The 18,427-nt window shown below is 50.5% G+C and overlaps 1 protein-coding gene across 3 annotated transcripts in view; it reads right to left on the bottom strand.

Moving 5' to 3' along the window:
• Positions 1-18,427, bottom strand: part of MMS19 (MMS19 homolog, cytosolic iron-sulfur assembly component) — a 210,848-nt gene that overhangs the window by 125,867 nt on the left and 66,554 nt on the right. For all 3 annotated transcript variants that reach the window (XM_033940777.1, XM_033940775.1, XM_033940776.1), the window contains exons 7-9: positions 7,270-7,398; positions 7,041-7,102; positions 4,595-4,681 (exon numbers count right to left, since the gene is read on the bottom strand). In XM_033940777.1, the coding sequence (XP_033796668.1) occupies positions 4,595-4,681; positions 7,041-7,102; positions 7,270-7,398 (278 nt within the window). The remainder of the gene's footprint in view (positions 1-4,594; positions 4,682-7,040; positions 7,103-7,269; positions 7,399-18,427) is intronic.

Genomic DNA, 18,427 nt, shown 5'->3' with positions numbered 1-18,427 from the left:
CGAGGTACTCCAGACGCTGAGCCGGAACCAACCGACTCTTGGAAAGGTTGACCACCCAGCCCAGCGACCGGAGAAACTCCACCACCCGAGCCGTAACCCGGGAGCTTTCCTGCAACGACTTGGCCCGAATTAACCAGTCGTCCAGGTAGGGGTGTACCAGGATGCCCTCCGACCGCAAGGCTGCCGCGACGACCACCATCACCTTGGTGAACGTCCGGGGAGCCGTGGCCAGCCCAAAGGGAAGCGCACAGAACTGATAGTGCCGACCCAAGATCGCAAAGCGCAGGAAACGCTGATGAGAGGCCCGAATGGGAACATGCAAGTAGGCCTCCGTCAGATCGAGAGAAGTGAGAAACTCCCCCGGCTGAACCGCCAGAATGAACGACCGCAGCGTTTCCATACGGAAAGAGGGAACCTTGAGAGCCCTGTTGACCCCTTTCAAATCGAGGATGGGCCGAAAAGTCCCCTCCTTCTTGGGCACCACAAAGTAAATGGAGTACCTGCCCGTGCCCCACTCCGGGGGGGGCACTGGAACAACTGCCCTGAGATCTAGCAAGCGCTGAAGGGTCTGGCGAAACGCCAGCGTCTTCCCAGGAGTCTGACATGGAGAAGCGAGGAAAAAATCCGGCAGAGAGCGGGCGAACTCCAGGGCATAACCGTCCCGCACCACCTCCAGGACCCACTGATCGGACGTGATCTCGGCCCATTTGGGAAAAAAGTCGCGCAGCCGGGCCCCCACCGGAACCAAGGGGGGCGCCGGCAAGGCGTCATTGTGCAGGACGGGAAGCGGGGGAACCGGCGGAGGGATTCCCTGCCCCCCGACGGGCCCCCCGAAAGGGCTGCATGCGCTGGAAGAACCGACCCCGGGAAAACCCCGGAGACTGGAAAGAAGCAGCCCCACGCCCAGGGCGATACTTGCGAAATTCCCGCAAACGCCCCCGGGCCGCACCACCCCGAGACGCCGGGCGGGCACGGTCCTCCGGCAAACGGGGAACTTTCGAGTCCGACAGAGTCTGAATCAACTTATCCAAGTCCTCTCCAAATAAAAACGACCCCCGAAAGGGAAATTTAGTAAGCTTAGCTTTGGACGCAGCATCCGCCGCCCAAGCGCGCAGCCACAACACACGCCTTGCGGCCACGCCAAAAGCCATAGACTTAGCCGAGATCCGCACCAAGTCATACAGAGCATCAGAGAGGAATGAGGCAGCCATCTCAATCTTCGCCACCTCCTGATCCACCAGAGACCAGTCATCAGACTCTCGATCCAAGACCCGCTCCGCCCACCGAAACACGGCGCGAGCGACCAGTCCCCCACAAATAGCCGCCTGGACCCCAAAGGCAGAGACTTGAAAATTTTGCTTAAGGATGTTCTCCAATTTGCGCTCCTCAGAGTCCCGCAAGGCAGAACCGCCCTCAACAGGCACGGTATGCCGCTTGGAAATAGCCGAGACCACCGCATCCATGACTGGCGAAGCTAACGTAGCCCGATCCCCTTCAGGAATGGGATACAGGCGAGCCATGCTGCGCGCCAGCCGAAACGGCGTCTCCGGCGTTTTCCACTGCTCAAGAATAATATCCCGAATATCCTGATGCATAGGAAAAGAGCGGGAAACGGAACGGATCCCTCGTAACAGAGGGTCCCCCACACGCGGAGTCTCCGGCGGCGCGTCCTCAAAACCGAAGAAACCTGTTGAATAAGGTCAGGCAGCTCATCTCTCTGAAAAAGGCGCACCACGGACGCCTCGTCACTGGAGAACGGGAAACCCGACAACCCGCCGCCAGCTTCCGTCCCCTCCAGAGGGTCCTGGAATTCCTCAGAAGGGTCCAGGTCCTCCTCCAGACCGACACGTTCCTCCGACCACAAATTCTCGTCCCACGACACCCGCGGACGCTTGGACAAGAGAGGCGGCGGAGGGGACGTCACGTCAGACGAGAGAAGCAAAGCCGCAGGGAGCGCGGAGGAAATCCCACCCCCCGAAACCCCCTGGGCGCAACCGGGACCCCCAGCCGCCTGAAAATAGGCTTTGCATAAAGAAAAGAAAAAATCAGGGGAAAAACCCCCCGAGGGTCCCAAGGGACTCCCTGCCACAGCAGGGGACCCAGCAGAAACCTGCCCCTGCTTAGACAAAACAGGGGGAAGGTCACCTGAGGTGGAAGACAAAATGGAGGGGCCAGACAGAGAAGATGGCGTCTTTCCCGCCAAAACAGCTCCCTCCATAGCCTGCAGCGGCTGAGAGACCTGAATAGTCTCAGCCGCTAAAGCAGGCAAGCCGGCATCAGCTGTCAAAATATCAGCTGAGAGGGAATCCTCTAAAACCCGACCGTCGGCGGCTCGGGGAATCCCTCCGTGGGCGGACGGAGAAGACCGGGCTTCTCCACCGTTCCCTGCCGACTCGCGAGGCACCATCGGCGGGGAGCTCTGGGCGCCTGCAGCCACTGCCGACGGAGCTCCTCCACCGCACCGGCCTGAACACCGCTTGCACAGGCCGGCCGCGAGTGCCTCGCGTCTGGAGCACAATGAGCACTTTTTCCCTTTAGAAGTGCTCATTGCTCCATACGCGACCTAGCTGTAAAAAAGTGCCGGTTAGATGAAAAATACAGTAAAATACAGTGTTCTTAAAGGGATACAACCCTCCAGACCAGCACTACCTCAGGATTTTTTTTTTTTTTTTTTTTTACAGAACAGACTCCACAGGCTCTCTAAGCAATATGCCTTGCTTGATTTAGGGGGCAAGGCTTACTGCTGAGGCTCCTCTAAAAAAATATGGGGAGGTGGAGGAAGTGGGGGGAGGGACCCCGCTCGAGACCCGCCGGGTTTGACACCCCCGAGGTCGGACGAACCCCCAAACAGAGTCCGTCCAAGCTCCGTCCGGCCAAAAACAGGGACAATAAACCCCCTAAACAAATTCCAACAGCCCTACCAAGGGAGATGGGTACAGATCACATCAACACCTGCTGGAGACTGAAAGAAGACTGAGGGAAATAGAGAGGAGGGGCTAGGATATACTGTCCCAAAGTTTTGTTTTCAGTCTCCACCTGCTGGTCATGATTAGATATATACCCATTCGTAAAGTTAACCTCTACTGGTCTGGAGAGTGCTAAAGAAATGATAATTCTGACGTTAAAAATACACTCCCCTTTCCTAACAACATAATGGCTTGCACAGTCAAGACCAAGAAATTGTGTCCAGTTTGCACAGTCCAAGACCAAGCTTGTTAAAAATGAATTTCCAAGCACAAATTGGTAGATTGCTATACATATTACACATTATAAGCTCTGTAAGGAAGTTCTATTTGGCATAATGCAAACGTTACGGCAAGTATTAGCAGTAAATTTGAGAGACTGGCTTAGGAGTGGGTTCATTACTATTATAGTATGTACAAAATGAACCCACTAGAAACATTACTCTGAGCCAACAGTGGGTCAGATTCCTCCATGGGGAAGATGAGAAAGGACTTGTTGGCCAGTAAGAAACCCTAGACACAACCTTCCCTTACTGGATGAAGTCTGCTCACAGTGCTAGTTTGTTCTAACACATGAGCACTTCTAGACTCTAGGCCAAGGGTGGGCAACTCTGGTCCTCGAGGCATCCAGTCGGGTTTTCAGGATTTCCCCAATGAATATGCATGAGATCTTTTTGCATGCACTTCTTTCAATGCATATTCATAGGGGAAATCCTGAAAACCCGACTGGATTCTGGCCCTTGAGGACTGGAGTTGTCCACCCCTACTCTAGGCTAAATTGAGACATTTCCGGTGCTGTAGATGTCAATGTTCCCAATGTCAATGGAAAAAGTTTATGGAATTGGAGCTGTCTAGCCTTCAATGATCTTTTTTTTTTTAAGTGTAGAGCAGTGTTTACAAGAAAGTGGATTGTGAGCAAGACCAAGACACTGAAGACACCAATTATGTGGATCAGCGATTGATATGATCCTGCTGCACCGAGTGCACCACTTAAAACCACTGGATGGCTTTGACATAGGAGGAAACACTGCCAATGCAAGATCGAAGGACTCAGTGGTCCCAGGAAGTCAAGTAGATAGGGCACCAAAAACTATTTGACACTCCCGGCCTAAAAACAGGCTTGCTAAGGGCTGTAGGCCCAAAAATGAAAATTGGGAAAAATAAAATTCTTTTGAAAAGGGAATGAGGAAATGAAAAAATGAAGAAAAATACTGAAGAAAATAAACACAGGAAGGCACAAAACAACTCTAATTTGACGCACTTTGGACTAATTTCAAAGAACACAGCTTCTCAGCTCTATGGAAAACTGAGAACGGATGGTCCCGCGAGCTGATGTCGGGCAGGAAGGCACTGGCACATGCGCGGTACGGGCAGTCTCGAGACTTGAAAAAGTTTAAAGTGACAGTACACTTTTGCACTGTCCGTACCAGGCTCCACGGATGACGTCACCCACATGTGAGAATATGCTGTCTGCTTGTCCTAGCATAACAATCTTTCCTCTAAGCAAGCAGCAGCACAGGTCCCAGATGAATTTCTAATTAGCGCTCTAAAAGAATGCCGAAAGTCCTTTCCCTCACAGAAACCAGCCCCAGCCCCCCCCCCCCATCCAAAGGTCTGAGACAGAAGTGTACCTCTGCAAAGCTGGGTGTAGAAGCTAGCACTGCACGAAGGCTCACAATCAGGTCCTCTCTTGTAATGCCATGTGGATCATTGGGTGGCTGGAACAAAGCCAGACAAGAGAGATTGGTTAGTCAGCTTTTTCTGTCAGAATACAGAAGTTAATAATAATAAATTGTTCTATTTAAGAGACAAGCTTGCTAGTGTCAATTTCTGTCTAAGACTATGCTTTTCTGGTAAGACTAGTATTTTAAAATATAAGAAAAAGCCACCTAATTCCAACAGACAACCCAAAAAAATGAAGACAAGTGCTCTTATTCACACCCATGAGTATATTTTACCCTTCTTTTCCTCCAATCAGCACCCTAAAGGTTTTGCTTATCTGTGGTATATTTAACTTAAGCACTAATCTGGGTGGGCCCAGCCACTTCCTTCTACTCCTTTGTCACTCCAGCTGATCTGGAACCAGGGCTTGGATCAGGCACCTGCCACCACGAGCCTTTGTTTGCAACTACTTAGGGATTTCATATAGCCCCTTCCCCTTCCTACATGCTTTGGTCATTGTAGGGGTGGTCCTGGGCCCAGGGCTCCTTCAGAAATATATTATTTGCTTGAATTTATCATTTCATTTGCAAGACACAAAAAAATGATTCATATCCATCACTATAAATACAGATACTTATGAACAACCACCCAACCTCTGCCTTCCTATTATGGGTCCTAATTTCAGCCACAAAGTGTTACCTCTAAGCAATGTCCATGATTTCATCCCCACTTCTGAGCCATGAAGGCTCAGCCCCAACTGACCTAAAGGGCACAAAGCCTGGTTTAGGGATTAAACCAAGGACCTTCTTCTACATGCTAGTGAGCAGTATTTAAGTGTTTAAGCATGACTGGGGAACATGGCTCTGGCCATCTTGTTGGGTAGACTGAATGGAGTGTAAGGGTCTTTTATCTGCTGTCATTTACTGCATTACTGTGTTAGTATTTGCCACTCATGGTCTACTTTTCTATCCTTTTCTAGCCTCTGTGTAATTTTCTATTCTATTCTGGGGCACCAATTTGATTGGTAAACTTTAAACCAGGAGAAGATGAAGCAGCTCATTTTCATGTGCTGTTAATTTTATTTTTTATCCCTCATAACATTAACAGAAAAGAGAGAATTTTATACCATATATACTTGAATATAAACCTATTTGAGTATAAACTGAGAACAGGTTTTTTACCAAAAAAGTGGGAAAACTTAACTCAAATATAAACCAGGGGGGGGGGGGGGAGGTTTACATTCACATGTACAGTAACTCTTCCACCTCCCCCCTAAATCTGATGATGGCCATTTCTTCCTCCTAACACCCCCTACCTATGATTACTGGAATTTTTCTGCCTCTACCATCCTCTCTGCCCTACCAGTTGCCAGCTTAAAACTTGCAGCTCTTTCGAGTACTGGTTTACCTCAGAGCAGCTGGGATGTCCTCAGTGAAGTAGCATTCCTCAATCCCAGCATTGGCTCTTCCTTTGACATCACTTCCTAGGCGCAGGTCCAGGAAGTGAAGACACAGGAAGAGCCAATGCTGGCGCAACAGCAGGCTGGGGATTGCTGCTCGTGCAAGGAACATTACAGAGGTACAGGAGAAGGGAAGCAGCACACAGGCATGGCAGTGGGGGAGAGGGGGGGCAGAGAGGAAGACAGGTGCCTGCGCCCTCACCAAGACGGTGCCCGGGGTGGACCCCCCTTCCCTTACTATGCCACTGGATGTCCTTCTGGTCCTTGGAATTGCAGAAGGGGTGACTGTTTGCTCCTGGTAGCTGAGGGTACATGGGGAAGATTGGGGCAGCTGTAGGTTCTGCCACAAATCCGGAAGGGCTCACAGCATGTAAACTCTGGGAAAAGAGGCTGGAAGTAAAATGGAGTAAAGAGAGCCCCAGGCCGCGGAGATTCAGGAGAGAGACATCAGGCTGATCTTAGGCCTGGTGCAGCAGCTCCTTTCTCCTTCTACGATGCTGACGAAAACTATGTGCTGCACCAGAACATCTGCGCATGCTCAAGGACTTCTAGCTCCTGCTTTCTCTGAGAATCTCAGTGCAGATGCTCAAGGCTCTGCACCAGCCAAACATGGAGGATCTCTGGCAGCTTTTTCAGGGCCAGTTAGCGCAATGTCAGTCGGGGATGGGGGGTGTGGGTGTCTGAGTGCATGACAGCAGCCCCAGTCATCTTGAAGGGAGGGGGACAGCAGCGTGCAGGTCAACTGGGGGACTCAAATATAAATGAGACCCCCATTTTTGGGCCTTTATTTGGCTCAAAAATCTTGGTTTATATTTGAGTTGATACGGTAATTATTTTAGTACAACTTTCAACATCACAGCTGTGGTATCACTGAGCAGGATCAGTTTCCAGACAAATTCAGGAGGCAGCCCATCACAAGTCTTAGGTTTTTAAATCTAAACATCTGTGAGACTTACTGGGGTAAAGTCTATGGGGAAGTAGCAGGATGTTACTTCAAATAATTCCTCTACAAATGGTCCTGCAAATAGAGAAAGAACACGGGTATTCACTAAGCCAACCACAAGCTGCTCAATATATTTCCAGTTCTAAGTCAAAGCTAAAGCTACCCCAAATTTAAACATGGAGCACCTCCTTAAAGGCAAAGAGACCCACCCAAACAGAAGCAGTCAGATGCCATGGTCTCACCTAGTGAGTAGCTCTTCACAATGATGTCTCGAACGATCTGGAAGGCCACCAGTAGATTGCGAGGATCTTTCTCACCATCCATCACTTGAATGAATCCGAACGTGAAATCTGCAGCCAGACTCTTCAGTTCTAGCGGGGGGGGGGGAGGGCAAAAAAGTAGGAACTAATTCTATTGATGACAAGACTATGCTAGCAGACTTCAAAAATCGGTGTCAGGTCAAAAGCGCGCCGGGACAAAGGCGCGCGCAGACAATTGAGCGCAGCGCAGAGGTGCGCGCCGCAGAAAATTACTCTTTTTACGGCTCCGACGGGAGGGGGGCTTGGGGGGTTCTTTACTTAATAGAGATCGCGCCGCGTTGTGGGGGCATTGTGGGGGGTTGTAACCCCCCACATTTTACTGAAAACTTCACTTTTTCCCTGTTTTTAGGGAAAAAGTTAAGTTTACAGTAAAATGTGGAGGGTTACAACCCCCCAAACCCCCCACAACGCCAGCGCGATATCTATTCAGTAAACTGGGGGGGGGGGGCTCCCCAACAAAACCCCCCGTTGGAGCCCCTGAAAAAGCACAGTTACTTACCGTAACAGGTGTTATCCAGGGACAGCAGGCAGATATTCTCACATGTGGGTGACGTCATCCACGGAGCCCCAGCGCGGACAGCTTTTCAAGCAAACTTGATTGAAGTTTCAAGTTTGCACACTGCACCACGCATGTGTGTGCCTTCCTGATCCACTAGAGGGCGCATACCCTCCTCATGGTCCTCAGTTCAGATAGCTAGCAAAGAAGCCAACCTCGGGGAGGCGGGCGGGTTGTGAGAATATCTGCCTGCTGTCCCTGGATAACACCTGTTACGGTAAGTAACTGTGCTTTATCCCAGGACAAGCAGGCAGCATATTCTCACATGTGGGTGACCTCCAAGCTAACCAAAAAAGGGATGGAGGGAAGTTGGCAATTCAAGAAAACTGATTACTCAAAACCGACTGGCCAAACCGGCCATCGCTCCTGGACAGAGTATCCAGGCAGTAGTGGGAGGTGAAAGTATGAACCGAAGACCAAGGGGCAGCCTTGCAAATCTCCTCGATAGGCGTCGACCTGAGGAAAGCTACAGAAGCCGCCATCGCTCGGACATATGTCCCGCAACTTAACCATGCAGCTCGAGACCAGCCTGAGCGTAGCAAAAGGAAATACAAGCAGCCAACCAGTTGGACAAGTTGCGCTTGGAACTGGGCGTCCCAACCAATTAGGGTCGAGGGACAAAAACAATTGAGGAACCGTCTGAGGAGACTGAGCGCGTTGAAGATAAAAAGTCAACGCCCTCTTACAGTCAAGTGTGTAAAGCGCCACCTCGCCCGGAGGCGAGTGGGGCTACAGGAAAGAGACCAGAAGAACAATGAAATGAGGGAGCGGAAAGTCCGAAACCACCTTGGGCAAGAACTGGGGTTGAGTACACAGAACCACCGTGCATGAAAAAATACAGGAAAAGACGGGTCCGCAAGCAAAGCTTGTAGCTCACTGACTCGCGAGCAGACGTGAGAGCAACCAGGAATACCACCTGCCTGGTGAAATAATTCAAAGAGCTCTAGCAATGGAATCAATAGAGGTAGCACCAATTGAGTCAGGACACACAAAGATCCCAAACCACCGGAGGGGCTTTGAGCGGAGGATGTACATTGAAGAGATCCTTCATAAAGCGGGGAACCGTCGGATGGACGGAGAGCAGCGTCCCATCAAGCGGCCGATGACCGGCAGCAAAAGCACAGAGGTGGGCTCGAATAGATGTCAATTCGAGACCAGACCGAGACAAGAGAAACAGATAAACCAGCACTGAAGGCAAGGAGACAGAGAGCGGATCCATGCGGTGCTCAGCACACCACGCAGCAAATCAGGACCATTTCTGGGAATAGCATTGCCGAGTGGAGATCTTTCGAGAGGCCTCGAAAACACCCCCACCGACTTGAAACAGAAGGAGGGAGGCACGTTGCGAGGAACGAAGCTGATAAGAGTAGAGACTGCAGAATGGAATGCAATAGAAACCTCAACTCTGAGACAGCAGAGAAGTGAGCAGAGGTAGGAACAGAGGCTCCCTGACATGCTGGAGGAGCCGGGAGAACCGCAGCTGCCAGGGCCACCGAGGAGCCATCAAGATCATGGTGGCGCAGACCGACAGGAGGAGTAACAAAGTAAGGGAAGGGAACCCATAGAGGAACCTGCCCATCCAATCGAGAAGGAAAGCATCCACCTCGATGCGAACCCTGGGAGAACATCCTCGAGCAAGATCGAGGCAACCAGTGAGTGAGGGACAAAGCGAACAGAACTACCTGTGGGGTTCCCCACCAGGCAACCACATGCCGCAGAGTCTGAGAATGGAGCGACCATGCATGCGGCTAAAAAGGGGTGACGCAACGTGTCCACCAGACAATGCTGCACGCCCCGAAAACACACCGCCCAAAGAAAGAAGTAGCGGGGTGACGCCCCCTGCCAAAGACGAAGGGCTCGCCTGCAAAGTAACAGGGAACCTTGTCCACCCTGGCTTGGTCACAGGATACATCGCCCCCGGGATGACGGGACTCACCAGGACCCCGCAATCCATCGACCAATAACGAAAATCCGTCCCGGCATTGAAAATGGCCCGGAGCTGCAGCAGATTGATGCGGCTGCGACGGTCCGCACCCGACCAAAGAATCCGATCCAAGCGCTGGGAAGCGGGATCCCTATCCTGCCATCACTGAAATGCTCGGGTGCAGTGGGGAACACGAAGAGGAAACCAGGCGAACATCGGGACATGAACCGTGGAGACCCAAGATCCCAAAGCATCAGCTCAGCCGAAGTCGAAAACCGCTGAGTCACCAGCTGACTCAGGCGCAGACAGGCGGCCTGCCGAGGCAGTGGCCGAAAAGACCGGAGGCGGACCGAGGACAGAGGGACCATCATCCGGTATAAACAGACAAGGCCCTCTCCATGAGGTCGAGACAAGAAGGAGCGCAGACAAACTGGGTCCAGGTCCGCCCAGACGGACTCCCGAGACCGGGGCGGACAGAGACTGAAACGCTCCCAGATCAGAAACTAGTGCAGGTCCCGAAGGGCCCGGACCAGACGTAGCCCGGAGGATGGGAAAGCCCAACCGACAGAGGCGAGGCTAAACTCCCAGTGCGGAGACACGGTGACACCCCTCCCGAAGGGAGGGGAGGAATCCCCAGAAGAGAGCAGCCCGGAGGCTATGCGAGAACAGTCCAAAAGACGGCCAGGAGTCGCCGAAGCCGGCTGGACCCCAACCCGAAGCCGCTGCAGCTATAGCGACTGCCGCGCAGGAGGCCGAGATAACCCAAGAAAGGTATCCGGAGGGCCCCTCCGGAGAAAGAGTCAAAACCACCAAGGAAGAAGGGATTCAGCTGAAGGCGTCCCGATAGGCGAAGGACCGGTCGCGGTCTGAAAGGTGGTTAGTGGCTTCGGCAAGAGAGGCCTCAAGGAACGCAGTACTCACGCAAGGAAAGGTGGTGAGACGAACCTGGAGGGTCCACAGCCCCACTCTGCCCCAAGCGAGATGACGCATGGCGGGAGCAATAGAGCGGGAGCAGGGAGAGAGTCTCCACCAGGAAACCAAACTCCGCACCACAACCAAATAGGAGCCGGAGACGCCGAGGCACAGAGCCACAGACGAAGTCGAGGCACGAAGCCCCTGTCGAAACCGGGGCGCAAACCCGCAGTCGACGCCGAGGCCCAAAACCCCAGTCGACTCCGAGGCACAAGGCCACAGTCAACCCAAGGGCACAAAGCCCCAAGCGACGCCCAGTCACAAAGCTTCAGTTAACGGCGAGGCACGAAGCCTCGGTCGCCAGCCGACGATGAGGCCCCCCAGCCTCAGTCGACGCCGAAGCACAAGCATCAGGCGACGCGGAGCAATCGGCTCAGCCGACGTCGAAGGTACAAAGCATCCATCGATGCCGAGACACCAAGCCCCGGTTGACATCGAGGCAGCAAACCTCAGCCGCAGTCGACATCAAGGCACAAAGCCTCAGACGATGTCGAGGCACAAGTCTCAGGAGACGTCGCGCCGGCGCCCAAGCCTCCGACGCCGCCGAGATACAAAGCCTCAGACGATATCGAGGCACCAAGCCTCAGACGACTTCGAGGCACCAAGCCTCAGTCGACGCCGAGGCACCAAGCCTCAGTCGACGCCGAGGCACCCAGCCTCAGACGACGTCGAGGCACCAAGCCTCAGACGACTTCGAGGCACAAAGCCTCAGTCGACGCCGAGGCACCAAGCCTCCGACGACGCCGAGGCACCCAGCCTCAGTCGACGTCGTCGACGTCGAGGCACACAGCCTCAGTCGACGGTGAGGCACAAAGCCTCAGTCGACCTCGAGGCACAAGCCTCAGGCGACGTCGAGGCAGAAAGCCTCAGTCGACGGCGAGGCACAAAGCCTCAGTCGACCGCGAGGCACAAGCCTCAGGCGACGTCAAGGCCGAAAGCCTCAGTCGACGGCGAGGCACAAAACCTCAGTCGACCTCGAGGCACAAGCCTCCGGCGACGTCAAGGCAGAAAGCCTCAGTCGACGTCGAGGCACACAGCCTCAGACGACGTCGAGGCACAAAGCCTCAGTCGACGTCGAGGCAGAAGACTCAGCCGACGTCGAGGCACAAAGCCCCGGTCGACGTCGCGGCACAAAGCCCCCGTCGACGTCGAGGCACAAAGCCCCTGTCGACGTCCAGGCACAAAGCCGCCGTCGACGTCCAGGCACAAAGCCGCCGTCGACGTCCAGGCACAAAGCCTGAGACGACGTCGAGGCACAAAGCCTCAGTCGACGTCGAGGCAGAAAGCCTCCGTCGACGTCGAGGCACAAAGCCTCCGTCGAGGCACAAAGCCTCCGTCGACGTCGAGGCACAAAGCCCCAGTCGACGTCTAGGCACAAAGCCGCAGTCGACGTCGAGGCAAAAAACCTCAGCCGACGCCGAGGCACGAAGCCTCCGTCGATGTCGAGGCACGAAGCCTCCGTCGACGTCGAGGCACGAAGCCTCCGTCGACGTCGAGGCACGAAGCCTCCGTCGACGTCGAGGCACGAAGCCTCCGTCGACGTCGAGGCACAAAGCCTCCGTCGACGTCGAGGCACAAAGCCTCCGTCGACGTCGAGGCACAAAGCCTCCGTCGACGTACAAAGCCTCCGTCGACGTCGAGGCACCAAACATCAGTCGACGTCGAGGCACAAAGCCTCCGTCGACGAACGCAGCCTCAGTCGACGTCGAGGCACGAAGCCCCAGTCGACGTCGAGGCACACCGAAGTCGAGGTTCAGAAGTCGGCACCGTACCAATGAAACTGGTAAGAAAGGTGCAGCAGTACGCTCCATAAGGGCAACCTCGTGAAGAGTATTCCCATGAAAGGAGGCACGCATCGGAGGTCTCGTCGAGGCGGGCACGATCGCACTCGATGCCTGGAATGCCTGAGACTCAGCCGGTGGCGTTACCAAGGTAACGCACCTAGAAGAAGGAAAGAAAGAAAAACTTACCGGGGATCGAAGCTGCACAGTCCGATTCCAACGAAGGAAGAGGGTCCCGGCCATTCTGCTCACACAAGGTGAGCCCAGAGAGAGGCCAGGGAAGAAGAAAATACAGCTGCAGGCAAATGAGGCCTAGCCGCATGGCTGAGGCCCCAGAAAGGCCTGCCGGAGGAAAAACACAATAAAAAGTCCTTTTTATTTTTTTTTTTTTTTTGAAACAAAGAAATACACGATCAATTAACAAACGCACAGCGACTCCTTAACAAAATAAAGAAGCCGCGGTGCCAGAAAGGCACTTAGAAGAACGCAGAGAAGAGAGACAGGGTCTTTCTGGCTCAGCGGAAAACTAAGAACTGAGGACCATGAGGAGGGTATGCGCCCTCTAGTGGATCAGGAAGGCACACACATGCGTGGTGCAGTGTGCAAACTTGAAACTTCAATCAAGTTTGCTTGAAAAGCTGTCCGCGCTGGGGCTCCGTGGATGACGTCACCCACATGTGAGAATATGCTGCCTGCTTGTCCTGGGATAACTGTAATTTTCTTCGGCGCGCGCTTCCGTCTTGCGCTCAGTTGTCGGCGCGCGCCTTTGTCTTTCGCCGAGTTGTCTATGAACCCAAAAATCAATCCTGTTCAGCTTCTAGGATCTCAGGAATTAGAGTCCAAAGTGGTATGGATGCAGATCTAGGGAAGTATGTGGTGAAAAGATTTGAAGGCTTTCAGACCACCACTGTTCTTTACAGGACATTTTTCAACCACCACAGGGGTAAGCAATGTCATATTTTAAGGAAAACACTAACATAAAGGGGAATAAGAAACAACAAACAAAAGAAAGAGGAAATGGGACCATTATCTGGCATTGAAAATAAGTTCCCTAGGTAAAAATTATTATTATTTTTTTTTAATTCTTTATTGATTTTTAATCAAAAAACAGTGTCATACAAATGAAAGAACAAAAGATATTCCACATATTACACTATTATCTATACAGGTAACATAAATATCATTCAATAATTTCATTTCTACGTAATTTACTCTTTGACTATGTGAAAAATATACTAATATATAAATAAATAAATAAATAAATAATTATAAAATGTAAAGTGCTCAGGGCCTCCACCAGGTCATTGCTACTGCGGTTCTGACTACGATGGTTTAGGAATCATAATTGCGCTTTACTGTTCTTTTCCTTCATATACACAATGATTATGGCTCTTAATAATATAAAAGCCAAATTCATACGTTACTCAAACAAGCTGATGCTGATATTAATCTTGTAGTTCTTAGTGCAAACTTGAAACCTTCAAAGCATTTCCAAAGCAATACTTATCTTGTTGTTAAAATCCTGTTTGTATGCGTTCTCAAAAATTTGCTATCGCATCTCACTAACTGTATCAATAGCCATTTGTGATAAAGTGCCTATGCAGTGATTAATTAAAATAACGTTATCATGTTTGCAATGGATTCTCTGAAATCAGTTTTAGTCTTTTACTGCCAGTTACTGGCCTCTGTGAGAAGGGGCTACTGGGCTTGATGGACCATTGGTCTGCCCCAGTAAGGCTATTCTTCTGTTCTTATCTTCACCCACCTTTAAAGAAATCCTGTCCGGATTGGAATCTCAAGTTAGTACTTCGTAGTTTTTGCAAGGATTTCCCTTTTAACCTTTGCATAAAGCAACGCTCAAGGATGTCACTTTGACAACGGTCTTTTTAGTAGCCATGGCGTCAGCTCAACGGGTGTCGGAGTTGCAAGCTTTATCAGGCAGAGATCCATTCTTACGCTTCACGGGATCAGGGGTCTTGGTTCGGACAGTACCTTCCTTTCTTCCTAAGGTAGTTTTGACCTTTCATATCAATCGTTCTCTTTTTTTTCCTTCCAGGAGGAGGACTGTGGGTCTCGATTTCGTTCCTTGCGATTGCTTGCTTGATCTTCAGATTACTAATGACTTTAGACATTTGGATCACCTTTTAGTGGTGTTCTCCAGATGCAACAAGGGTATGGCCATCTTCCCAGTTACTGGCAGTAAAAGACTAAAACTGATTTCATAGAATGTATTGCAATCATGACGTTATTTTAATTAATCACTGGATAGGCACTTTATCACAAATGGATATTAATACAGTTAGTGAAAGGCAATAGTAAAAGATTTGAGAACGCACACACACAGGATTTTAACTAGATAAGTATTGTTTTGAAAACGCTTTGTTTCAAGTTTGCACTAAGAACTACAAGATTAATATCAGCATCAGCTTGTTTGAGTAACGTGTGAATTTGGCTTTTATATTATTAAGAGCCATAATCATTGTGAATATGAAGGAAAAGAACAGTAAAGCGCAATGATGATTCCTAAACCTTCGTGGTCAGAACCGTATTAGCAACGACCTGGTGGAGGCCCTGAGCACTTTACATGTATAATTAATTATTTATTTATATATTAGTATATTTGTCACAGGGTAAATGTGGTAAATTACGTAGAGCAGATATATAAAAACAAAATAATTGGTGTGCCGTGACATTCAACATATGGACACGCGAGAGGGTCGTCTCTTTGCTCACTGTTGGACACCCTTCTGTGGGACTCTGACCCCATATATTATAAACAAAGTTTGGCATTCAGCCCTCCCGTACTCTTGACTGATTGATTTGTTGTGTATTAGGAATCCTGTGTATATGTTGCTGCTGCTGTTCCCTGGGTGGGGGGGGGAGGGTGAGAGGGGGGATGGGTTACTGTTTTCTTCGTGATTGTTTGATTGCATCTGTGCTGTTTTTGTTATGCGAGAGATTTCTGTTTGCAATTTTGAATAAAAATTATTTCAAAATAAAAACAAAATAAAAAAAATAAAAGTGGCATTGATATTAGGTGAAGTGTTAAGATTTGAATGCCTAATATAACAAAATTGTAGTTCCCAGTATATTTTCTATCTAAATCAGGGGTGCCCACACTTTTTTTGGCTTGCGAGCTACTTTTAAAATGACCAAGTCAAAATGATCTACCAATAATAAAATTTAAAAAAACACAAAGCACACTGTACGCAGAGAAATTGTTAATCATCATTTGTATTTGGGGTTTTTAATCAGAGGTCAAGGCCAATGACTTTAAAATATATAATGTCACCTCAGTAACAACTATACAAAAATAGACAAATATACGCCCATCCTTTTACTAAACCGCAATAGCTGAATGCCCTGCGCTGCTCTCGATGCTCATAGGCTCCCTGCGCTAAAAAACGCTATTGTGGTTTAATAAAAGGGGGTCATAATGCAAAATATAGACAGCAGATATAAATTCTCAAAATGGACACATTTTGATCACTAAATTGAAAAAATAATTTTTCCTACCTTTTTGTCTAGTGATTTCATGAGTTTGGTTGCACTTCCTTCTTCTGTAAAGCAAATATTTTTTTCTTTCTGCCTTTCTTTCTCTCTCCCCCTGCCCCCCCCTCTTTCTTTCTCTCTCCCCCTGCCCCCCCCTCTTTCTTTCTGCCTTTCTTTCTCTCTCTCCCTGCCCCCCCAAGCCATCCTGCTAATTTCTCCACTTCCCCGATTCTTTCCCTACCCCCACCCCAACGCAATTTCTCCCTGCTGCTTCCCCGAGCCAGGCCTGGCCCACAAGACTTCACTTCCGATGTCAATTTTAATGTCGGGGAGAAAGTTCCAGGCCAGCCAGGCAGCGATTGGCTGGCCCAGAACTTCCTCTCCGATGTCAGAATTGATGTCGGAGGTGAAGTTTTGTAAGTCCGGCGCTTGTATGCACCAGGCCTGGCTTGGGGAAGCAGCAGGGAGAAAAAGATCGCAAAGATAACACGATCGACTCACGCAGTGGCGTACCTAGGGGGGGCGGGGGAAGGCGGTCCGCCCCGGGTGCACGCCCCAAGGGGGTGCACAGAAGAGAGCTGAACGGGGACGACGGGGGACCCGCGGGGTTAAATACATCTCGAGCCGCGAGGCATGTCTTCTGTTCTTACCTGCCCTGCCGCTCACACATAGCCGATTGGAAGTCTTCCCCGATGTCAGCGCTGACGTCAGAGGGAGGGCTTAAGCAAAGCCTGCCCTCCGACGTCAGCACTGACATCGGAGAAGACTTCTGGTCGGCTATGTGTGCGCGGCAGAGCAGGCAGGAAATAGAAGACAAGCCTGGCTCGAGCTCCATTTTGCTGAGAAAGTTGCTAAGATGGGCTGGGAGGCAAACGCGGAACACAAAATGGGGGAGGGAGTGCATTTTTGGACACAAGGCATGAACTTGGGAAAGAGGATGGAGGAAGGGAGGGAAAGAAATGCTGAGGTGGGGGAGGGAGTGCGTTTTGGGCACAAGGCATGAACTTGGGAGAGAGGAAGGGAGGGAAAGAGATGCTGAGGTGGGGGATGGAATGGGTTTTTGGACACAGAAAGCATGAACTTGGGAGAGAGGAAGGGAGGGAAAGAGATGCTGAGGTAGGAGAGGGAGTGCGTTTTTGGACACAATGCATGAACTTGGGAGAGAGGATGGAGGAAGGGAGGGGAAGAGGTGGGGGAGGGAGTGCATTTTTGGACACAGAAGGCATAAACTTGGGAGAGAGAAAGGGAAGGAAAGAGATGCTGAGGTGGGGGAGAGAATGTGTTTTTGGACACAGAAGGCATGGACTTGGGAGAGAGGAAGGGAGGGAAAGAGATGGTTGTGTACACGGGGAATGGAAGAAAGGAGAATTTTTGGTCTTGGGAGGGTGAGAGGGAGAAATATTGTGGTGGAACAGACAGATTGAAACAGATGCAAGAGGTAGGAATGTTGAACATAGTGGTGAAGGGAATGGAGGGAGAGATGTGGCATGGTGCTGGAGAGGGGTGATAGAAGGAGAAATGGGCATGAGACTGGTGGGCAGGGGCGAAAGATGAGAAAGGGATAAATGCTGGACCATGGTAAGAGGAACCAATGGACAGCAACAGAAGAATTTACAGAAGATGGGAAAGCGGAAAAAAGAAACTGGGACCACCTTTATGGAAAAATAAGTCTCCAGACAACAAAGGTAAAGAACGGAATTTATTGACTAAAATATGTTAGCTTTGGGAAATGTAAATAGCAGATGTCTTTGTATTGTGTTCAAAAGAAAAGGAAATGCATTTCTGGTTTTATTTCTACAGTGTTGAAGTACTTGCTGACCCTTGCTGTGACTGGTGGGGATCCCCAAGCACCGCCAGCAGAGGATCTCCTCTAGAGACGGCCAGAACTCCCCTCCACCAAGCACAGCAGTCGCTAGCAACATCCATGAGCCACTGAGGTGCCAGCATCTGTGACTCAGGGACGCTACTGCTGCCTGCCAAGCTTGGCAAAAGGGACCCCCGACCAACTGCAATGGAAGTCCTCAGCTGACAGCTTGGGGGTTCTCATCAGCTGAGTATTTATATTTTATATTTACATTAGAGGCTCTGGTAGAAACCCGTTTAAAAAGTATGTATTCTTCCCAATTAATATTTCCAAATTAATAGTGTCTTTGCTTATTTGTAAATGGATCTCTACCAGAGCCTTTTATTCAGTAGCATAATTAAATGAAATAACTATTTCTGAAGTTTATAGGGACGGGCGGGGACAAAGGGGATTCCTCGCGGGGACGGGTGAGGACGAAGGGGATTCTTCGCGAGGACGGGTGGGGACGGAGGGATTCCTTGCAGGGATGGGTGTGGACGGAGGGATTCCTC

Source organism: Geotrypetes seraphini, chromosome 4 (genome assembly GCF_902459505.1).
Source record: "Geotrypetes seraphini chromosome 4, aGeoSer1.1, whole genome shotgun sequence".
Taxonomy (NCBI): Eukaryota; Metazoa; Chordata; class Amphibia; order Gymnophiona; family Dermophiidae; genus Geotrypetes; species Geotrypetes seraphini.
This window is presented reverse-complemented; position numbering and strand designations above follow the sequence as displayed.